Source organism: Orycteropus afer, unplaced genomic scaffold (assembly GCF_000298275.1).
Source record: "Orycteropus afer afer isolate SDZICR_OR568_19922 unplaced genomic scaffold, OryAfe1.0 scaffold00065, whole genome shotgun sequence".
Classification (NCBI taxonomy): Eukaryota; Metazoa; Chordata; class Mammalia; order Tubulidentata; family Orycteropodidae; genus Orycteropus; species Orycteropus afer.
The window spans coordinates 6,751,591-6,761,119 of NW_006921652.1; the positions used below are offsets into that span (position 1 = coordinate 6,751,591).

At 48.0% G+C, this 9,529-nt stretch overlaps 1 protein-coding gene across 1 annotated transcript in view; it reads left to right on the plus strand.

The window, feature by feature from the left end:
- PROKR1 (prokineticin receptor 1) overlaps window positions 1-9,529 on the plus strand; it is a 41,763-nt gene that overhangs the window by 9,646 nt on the left and 22,588 nt on the right. The window contains exons 3-6 of the mRNA XM_007940081.2: window positions 67-179; window positions 2,165-2,811; window positions 5,683-5,739; window positions 5,842-6,326. Coding sequence (XP_007938272.2) covers window positions 67-179; window positions 2,165-2,811; window positions 5,683-5,739; window positions 5,842-6,326 — 1,302 coding nt within the window. The remainder of the gene's footprint in view (window positions 1-66; window positions 180-2,164; window positions 2,812-5,682; window positions 5,740-5,841; window positions 6,327-9,529) is intronic.

Genomic DNA, 9,529 nt, shown 5'->3' on the forward strand with positions numbered 1-9,529 from the left:
TCTCTATTATTTTATCTGGCTCTGTCTTGGGCTCTTGCTTGATATCTTTCCTATTATTTTATCCAGCAATAGTCAGCTGCCATGTTGTGAGGTCACTCAGGCAGCCTACAGAGGCCCATATAATAAGGAACTGAAGTCTCTAACCAGTGAAAAACTGAAGCCTGAAAATGACAAGGCAAGTGAGCTCAGAAATGGATCCTGCCCTACTTGAGCTTTCCGATAAGACTGTATTCCTGTCTAATGGCTTGACTCCAGTGTCACAATATACTTTGAGTTGGAACCACTCAACTAAGCCGCTTCCAGATTCCTGTCCCTCAGAAATTCTGACAATAAATGTCTGTTGTTTTAAGCTACTAAATTTTGGGGGTAATTTTTTATGCAGCAACTGATAACTGATGTCCTCTGTCTTTTATTTTGATTTTGAGTAAAGATAGAGTCAGGAAGAGATATGCTATACAGAATGACTACAGTTGATTTAATCAATTTTTGTCTACCTTGTGCCAGGCTCTATTCCAGGCCCCTAGTCTCTCAAATGCATTTGATAATAATTACCTGAGATGATAGATGATCTGGTTACCTTGTGCCACTCTGACAAGAATACACCACAAATGGGATGGCCTTAACAAACAGGAGTTTATTCTCTTATAGTTTGGGGGCTTTAGTCTGAGTTCAAAGTGCCAGGCTCTAGGGGCTGGGTGAAATCCCCTCAACCTTGGGCTTCAGCTCTGCCTCTTGCTCCTGGCACACTGAAGCTAGGGGCATCTCTTCACTCAGGCAGCTACTGGCTGCTGAAGCTAACAAGCCCAAGGTCGACAAATAAAATGGCACAGTCCCAATGTTACCAAACCACACCGCAGGCCATTAATTCAAGTCCCTTGTAAGTCCCAAGGTCGGCAGAGCATGGCAGGCTGCTGAACAATGACACGGCTACTGCAGGATCCACACGTGCCATAAGCTAGAGACTATACCCAAGGCTTCTTCTTATATACAGGAAACAGACCACATCCCAGCTACTCAGCTGCTTGTGGTAGATCCTACCATGGAGTTGATTGCCAGTGTCATCATGGGAAATAACTACCACCAGCTGTCCAGCCACTGAACAAGTCCCAGCCAAACTGACATACAAATTTAACTACCACAATGGGTAAATATACAGATTTCTAGGCTTGTTTACTGAGTTTGGAGAATGATCCAGAAATCAGTATGTTTAACCAGCATTTCAGATAATTCTTATCATTAGGCAAGTTTGAGAAACTTTGCAGAATAGGTAGAAAAATGAATGAGATGCCAGGCTAAGCACCTTATCTGTTTTACCTTATTTAATGCTCACAAAAACCTCAGGAAGTAGGAGCTAGTATCACCAGTAATTTACAAATGAGGATGGTCACAGAGCTCTTGTGTTCAGAGTTAGGAAGAAAGGCAGCAGATGACTCCATATCCTATGCTCTTAACCACTATCCTGTTCCATCTCCCTTGGAACATGAACATGATAGTGCTGTGACATCTTTGCAAATGATGAGAGTTTTGTGCCTGAGAAGATATGCCTAGGGAATGATATGGGCCAAGTGAGGATATGGGCATGAAGTGTTGGAACCTGGCAGAGATTTCTTAATGTAATGTAAGTTCAACTCATTCATTTCGTAGATAAGGAAAAGGAGCTCCAGAAAAGTATGTGACTTGCCTAAAGGTACACAGCTTAGTTGACGCAAAGCTGTCTAGGGGTCCACATGGCATGTAGCCCTCTCTTGATTATGGACAATAGGAGGGCAAACTGGGATTGTCCTTGGATGCTTTGAAAAAGGAGGTCGGAGCTATTCTATAGGTTTTTGAGTGAGGTCTGTCTGCAGGGTAGCTCTGGTCACCCCAGCCTTCTCCTTCTGAACCGAAGTCCCTCCGCCCCGGGGTACTCCTCCCATTCTCCAGTACCACACTGCCCCCCACCACTTCACCGCTTTCCGGAAAGCAGTTCTCTTATGCGCTTTTACACAAGAGGTAACAACGACTGACGACGAGCCTAGTGTGCAGTTGGGTTCACCCTGGGGAACGAGACTTAGGTTGGACCCAGCGTGTCAGGTGAGGGCTGCTTTGTGGGCAGGAGAGTGGTTTTTCCTGTGTCTTTTAAATTTCATCAGCTAAGCCAGGCCTTATCTCTTACCCTGACTAGGTGAACCGGTGGAGAAGTCCCCGTGCCCTGGGGCAGGCAAAGCCCTGCGGAACGGGAACAGCTCGCGTAGGGTCCGCGGCGAGCCCTGCTCACGGCCCTGGAGTCCTTGCTCCTGTCCGAGGCAGTGGTTCCGGAGCCTAAACCCGAGGAACAGGCACCGCCCTGGGGGGCCCGGCTCCCTCTGGGGTGCCCTTACCGCGAGCTGCCCCCACTGTCCTCCGACACTCGGGTCTGGGGGCGGTTCCCGGGTCCTCAGCTGTGCGCGTGCCCAGGCAGCCCCCGGCGTGCCTGGCTCAGAGCCCCGACCCCAGAGTCCCTGGGAACCTCGAGGACCCTACCTGAGCACGCCTCCCCGAGCCACAGGCCAGAGCCTTACCGCCCTGCGGACACCAGGGGCGGGGACTGTGAGTGAGGGCGGGCCGGGGCCGGGGGTGGCTACGCCGCGGAGCCTCAGCTCTCGGAATCGGTCCCGGCGGCGCGGCCTCAACTCCCGGGCAAAAGCCCCCAGAGTTGGGAAGGAGCACCGGGAAGAGGAAGAAGCAAGACGGGAGGAGTCATCTTCCCGCGGGCTTCTGAGAGAAGCGTCTCCTTATCTGGATCACCGAATAAAGAAGACCGGACCTCGTCCGCAGAGCGCGGGATACCGGGCAAGTACTTAGCGCGCGCTCCGGGGAGATGCTCAGAGAACTACAAGCGGCGCTGACGAGGAGCTGGGGCTTTTGAGTGGGGAAGGGGCTTTGCGAGAGGCTTGCCCTTGTCTTCGTTTTCTCTTTTTCAGGGAAGGCGGGCTACTCCCTCTTTTCTGTCTTTAGGCATAGCCACCCCGGCTCCAAAGAGAAACTTGGGAAACCAAACCAAAAAACCAAACGCACTGCCATCGATTCTGATCTAACTCATAGCGACCCCTCCTTGGGTTTCCGAGGCGATGTTGTTGTTGTTATTTGCCATCCAGTCGGACCGACTCATAGCGACCCCTCCTTGGGTTTCCGAGGCGATGTTGTTGTTGTTATTTGCCATCCAGTCGGACCGACTCATAGCGACCCCTCCTTGGGTTTCTGAGGCAGTATCACTACGGAAGTAGATTGCCCAATCTTCCTTCCTAGGAGTGGGTTTGAACCGCTAGCCTTCTGATTAGCAGCCAAATGGCTTAGGCACAGGTGAGGGCTTATCAGCCCAGACTGCAATGAGGAGCTTCTAGCAGTCTGAAGGGGACCAGGGGGAAGCGCCAAACAGCAGGGACTCGAAAGAACAAGGAGTGGGGATGGAATTTCTCCCTGAGTGGTGAGAATAAAGGAGAAAAGGTCGCTGGACAGTTTTTGCTCACATCATAAAGTTACCAATTTCCCCTCCATTGTCGAAGTTTCTATTTTTGTTTTGGAAACCTGAGTTTGCCCCCCACCCCCATCCCAGGTAACATGCTTATAGGAATAGCTCTCCAGAGGTGGCATGTCTGAGTTTGGAGAATAAATGGAATTTTGAAACGCGTTGCCTGCCTGCAAGGATGGACGACTCTGCCTCTAGGACTGCATTTGTACTTGCTGGGGCTTCGCGACTGGGTCTCTGTAGTCTTTGAAGCTGTAGATTCTGTTTCTCACACCTGACAGGGACCAGCACTGGACGGAGGGTTCAGAGGAAGGGCAAAATATGAGAAAAACTGGAGTGTTGGAGGAATTGGAAGGGGGGCAGGAATGGAGGGAGCTAAGGAGCTCTGGTAGCATAGTGGCTAAAGCACTTGACTGCTAACCAGAAGGCTGGCGGTTCAAACCCACCTGCCACTCCTCAGAAGGAAGGTTGGGCAATCCTACTTCTGTAGTGATACTGCCTCGGAAACCCAAGGAGGGGTCGCTATGAGTCGGGGCCGACTCGACGGCACACAACAACAACAACAACAACAAACCTTATTAGAGTGCACAGGACTTGGCTGCTAAAGACAGACTCCAGGTGTCAAGCCTTTGATGAAGTGTGGGCAGCAGCTTTCCTAAGGGTGCTCAGGCTCCTTATTTTTCCCAGGAACCTGAGACTTATTAACACTTTTCCCTTCCCTTTTCTTTCCCCTGACATTTGGGGTGCTCTCCAGACCCCAGCTGGTCTGATATTTTCAGTCATTGGAGGGTCTACAGGGAGAGGACAGGGGAGAGAGGAACTCTGAGCTTTCTATCTGTCCAGAGTGGTGCTGCTGACCTCCCCTGCATCCCTCCCTCACCCCCAGACCCATTGTGTGTGAGCTGGAGTCCTAGAAGTCAGGATTTTCCTCCTTTTCCTTGCAGCTGACTGACAAGGACTGAGTACTCAATAGTAATTCCTTGCAGTTCTAGAGTGTAACACAGTCCCTCTCCAGGGAGCTCTGTGCTTTATAGACATTATTGATCTCCTCCTGCCTGGAGAATATTGAAACCCTGAGTGTTTAAGCCATTTACCTCTGGACTCACAACCAGCCAAGAAAGAATTTTGCTTGAGGGCCCCTTTCTGACTCATTCATTCAGTGCTTGGGACTTGACTTTGACCCTGTGGCCTCTTCTTGGAGAAATAGTTTTTTTAAAAAAAGTTGATGTAGAGTCAATTCTTATTCATGGGGATCCCAAATGTGTCAGAGTAGAACTGTGCTCTATGGAGTTTTCAATGACTGATTTTTCAGAAGTGGCTTTTATTCCGAGGTGTCTCTGAGTGAGCTCAAACCTCCAACCTTGCAGTTGGCAGCCAGGAGCATTAACCTTTTGCTCCACCCAGGGACTTGGTAAATGCTATGCTGGGTTTCTAGAGTATGATTTTAATGTAGGAACAGGAAACCCAATGAGGAGAAGGGAAGGTAGCAGCTAAATAGGCTTTGTGATGTTTAGAGCCCTGTTTTGTCAAAAGGAAGGAGACCTGCTCCTGGAGAGCAGAAAGGATTGTCTCGAAGCCCTCCCTCTCCAATGGTATCCAGAGTAGTTTGTTGTAAGGCACTGGAAAGGAAGGTATTGCTAGCACAGAATGGGATACATCTAGAAAAGACAAAGTTCAGGCTGTCAGGGCAGTGAATGGAATTTGGAAAATGAGTAGTACGTAAATCACTTCTCTTTTTTTATAGCCTCCCTATACTCCCAACTTTGCTCCTTCAGAAAAGGCTCAAAATATCTGTGTCTTCAGTGAAGTAGAAATAAACTGAGTCAGTGCCTGGTTGTTTCTACAGCAATATAACCTCCCCTGAGTGAGTGGGTCTGTGGCTTTTTGTTCATTGTTTTTTGTCATTTGTTTCTTTATTTCCACTTGGTATAGTGCCTAAAGCATTTGACTGCTCACTAAAATGTTGGCAATTCAAATCTACCAAGCACTCTGCAGGAGGGAGAGTGGGCAATCTACCTACATAAAGATTTACCACCTCAGAAATCCAAAGGGGGTCACTATGAGTTGGAATAGGCTTGATGGCAGTGAGTTTGGTTTGATATCCTATGATCACTTTGAGCAGGTGGCTCATGGGTTTGCAAAAGTTATAAGATGGTTTTAAATGCTTCATTCACACAATTGTTTGTCTTTCAAAGGTTCTAGAATGGAGCTTGGATGCTGTGGCCAAGGAGGTTGGCAAGGAGATTGACTCTGTAAGGGAAAGCAGAGTACCAGCAGAGAGGGGAGATCTCCAGCCCTGAAGACATTGCCTCAGGGGAATTCCCAGAAGTGCACTCACACTCCACCTTTTCCAGATAGAGATAACCATGGGAGATAGGGATGACAATGCCACCAACACTTCCACTAACTTCCTTTCTATGCTTGACCCCCATGGAGTCCTAGGTGCTCCTTTCCCATTCAATTTCAGCTATGGGGACTATGATATGCCCTTGGATGAAAATGAGGATGTGACCAATTCTCGGACTTTCTTTGCTGCCAAGATTGTCATTGGCATGGCCCTGGTGGGCATCATGCTGGTCTGTGGCATTGGCAATTTCATCTTCATTGCTGCCCTGGCCCGCTACAAGAAACTGCGGAACCTCACCAATTTGCTCATTGCGAACCTTGCCATCTCTGATTTCCTGGTGGCCATTGTCTGCTGCCCATTTGAGATGGACTACTACGTAGTGCGCCAGCTTTCCTGGGAGCATGGTCATGTACTGTGCACGTCTGTCAACTATCTGCGCACTGTCTCTCTTTACGTCTCCACCAATGTCCTACTGGCCATCGCCATTGACAGGTAAGCATGGGGGCAGTGGGGAAAACAAAGGTGATGATAGAGAAACAGGCATCATAATTAATCTTTCCTTCACCATCACCACTGTGGATTGCCAGAGGTATCTGTGTTTCTCTTAAATATGTATATATGTTGTTGTTGTTGTTGTTATGTGCCGTTGAGTCGGCCCCGACTCATAGTGACCCCTCCTTGGGTTTCCGAGGCAGTTTTCACTACGGAAGTAGGATTGCCCAACCTTCCTTCCGAGGAGTGGCTGGTGGGTTTGAATCACCAGCCGTCTGGTTAGCAGGCAAGTGTCTTAGCCACTATGCTACCAGAGCTCCCAAATATAGGGGCTCACAAATTTCCCCATTGATTGAACAGTGAGAAGAGCTCTTGTTTTCTGGCTGTGGTCAGGAAGGAGGTAGCAGAGCCTTCTAGAGTTGGTGAGTAGGAAAGGTTTTGATCCTCCAGCTGAATATGCTTTTAGATGTCTTACCTGTTCAAGGTCTGGAGGTAGACAGGTACAAGGAAGTGTTGGCCATAAACTCCAGGCAGTTATCTCTTGAGTCCACCTGGAAATTGTGAAGGTTTCCATCTCATTTATACTTCCTCTACTACAACATGCCTTCCCTAGCACCAGACCCACTGCCATCAGATCAATTCTGATCATCATAACCCTACAGGACAGAGTAATTCTGCCCCATAGGGTTTCCAGGGCTATAAATCTTTTACGGAAGCAGACTGCCTCATCTTTTTTCTGTGGAGTGGCTAGTGAGTTTGAACTGCCTACCTTTTGGTTAGCAGCCAAATGCTTTAACCACTGTGCCACCAAAGCCCCTTTCCTAGCACCAGTTGACTTTAAAATAAGATTGCTGGATTTGTTTGGGGTGGGGGGAAGGAGTAGGGGATATGCTGGTTTCCTCTTTTTATTTTGCATTAACCAGTTTGTTCCTTTTCATACATTAAGCCCTGTTCTAACTCACTGCCATTGAGTTGAATCTGACTTATAGCGACCCCTCCTTGCGTTTCCAAGGCTACGTTTCCAATCACTACGGAAGTAGATTGCCCATCCTTCCTTCTGAGAAGGGGCTGGTGGGTTTGCACTGCCAGCCTTCTGGTTAGCAGTCAAATGCCTTAGGCACTACACCACCAGAGCTCCTAAACCCCAGTCTAGTGATGTTAAAAAAGAGTAATACGAGCAGTATACACACATCTTTCTTAAGTTTATTTTCATTTATTTTAATCAGCAGTGTTGATGGGTCAGGGTTTATGGCTCTTTGAAGGAGTCTTTACAAGCTCCTCTGCCCAAAGCTGGACACTCTTACAAAGCACCTTTCTCACTGTCTACAGAGTTACCCTGAGGCTCAAATCAGGCCTCCATGTACTTGTATCTGAACAGGCTGTCTCTCTCTCTTAACCCAGAGAGCCTGAAGCACAGATGCGCTCCCTCTTCCATAGCCTCAGGACATGGTGGGGTTCAACCTGCCTCACAGTCAGGGCACCCTAGGACAGTTGTAGGAAGGGACATGGCTAATGAAGCATGTTTTCTGATGTTATTAGCAGGGCAACCAGGGAGAGGATAACCTGGAAAAGGATCATTCCTGTGGAAAGGGGGTTAGTAAGGAGTCTGGCTTTAAACTACCTGAGGGACAGAGCCTCTAACTCCCTTCTTCAGAGAAGGGTGTCAAGAAGTTGACAGCTTGAACTATCCTTAGTCTGTCTCCTCTGGAAGGTGCTTAGAAGTGTCATGCTTGCAGAGGGCTCCTTCTCCTTGGCCAAGGTTCTCCAAATGAGTCACGGAGCGCCATGGTATTGTGTCCACCCAGGCATGGCCTGTGAGTGAACCTCCCAAGAGAGCTGGGGGAGGGCAGTTAAGCAAAGTATCTGCCCCCTGGATCTCCTTCAAAGCTTTCAAGAGACTTTGTCTCTTTTTTTTTTTTATTTGAGTCAATCTTTTTTGGTTTGTTTTTATTGTGATTTAGGTGAAAATTTACAGAGCAAATTCAATTTCCAGACAGCAGTTCACATACACTTTGTCTCATGATACTGACCTCAATTCACCCCAATGCAACAGCTCCCTTCCCACTTCCTCCTGACAGTCACCTCTTCCCTGTGTCCATCCCTCCATGCACCCCTGCTGCTTGAGCTGTCTCCCTGTGCATAAACAGCCCTTCTTTCTCCCATAATTGTTTTCTACAATGATATCTACCTCAGGTAAATGTTCAACTCCTATGCCTGTCTGTTGTTGGCTGGAAGCCACAGGTGTGGGTTCAATTCCAGACCTGAAGGGCAGCTAGGGGCCATAGTCTCAGTGGTTCCATCAGGTCAATCAGACCAGCAAACCTTGTCCCCTTTTTTTTCGCAAATGATTTTGAATTTTGTTCCACATTGTTCTCCTCTCTATCAGGATCTACATAGATCCCCCTCTGAGTGGTTGACAGTGGTAGTTGGGCACCATCTAGTTCTTCTGGTCTCCATAGTTGTATAGGCTGTGGATCGCATGGTGTACTGGTCGCTAGGACTAAATGTTTCCATGAATTTTTGATTTCCTTCATTCTTCTTTGCTCTGGATGAGGAGAGACTCAACGTTGAATGTAGATGGCTGCTTGCGAGCTTTTAAGATCCCAGTCGCTACTCGCCACAGTAGGAGGTGGAACACTGTTTTGTGCAGTATGTTATGCCAGTTGAGCTTGACGTCCTCTGCAACTATGGTCCCGAGTCCACAGGTTCAACTACTTGGTCCCTCTGGGTAGCTGGCTGTGACCAAGCAGTGACTACAACCTTGCCCCTTGTCAGCCCTACTATACACTTGGGAATTCAGATCATACACATAAATTTATAGGACTATTGTCTGCCAACCCTATACATGTTCTTGGGTACACTCCCCACTTCATAGACATACCTAATAGTTCAGCCTGTCCACCCATCTATCCACCGATATACCCATGTTTGCCTTCACTGACAACACAGTACTATATGTGTTGTCTGTACCTCCCATGTACCTCTCTATGTCTTTCTCTTTCTCAGTCTCACCATATGGATCACTCACATTTGGTACATTGCCCTTCTCTTCACCCAAATCAATACTTATCTCTATCTACCTAACAGTGTCCCCTCCCCTCCCCTCCCACCCCTGGAAACCAACAAAGAAAATATCCTTCCATAGATAAACATTTCCTTGACTTTTACAATAACGGACTAATACAATATTTGTCCTTTTGTGA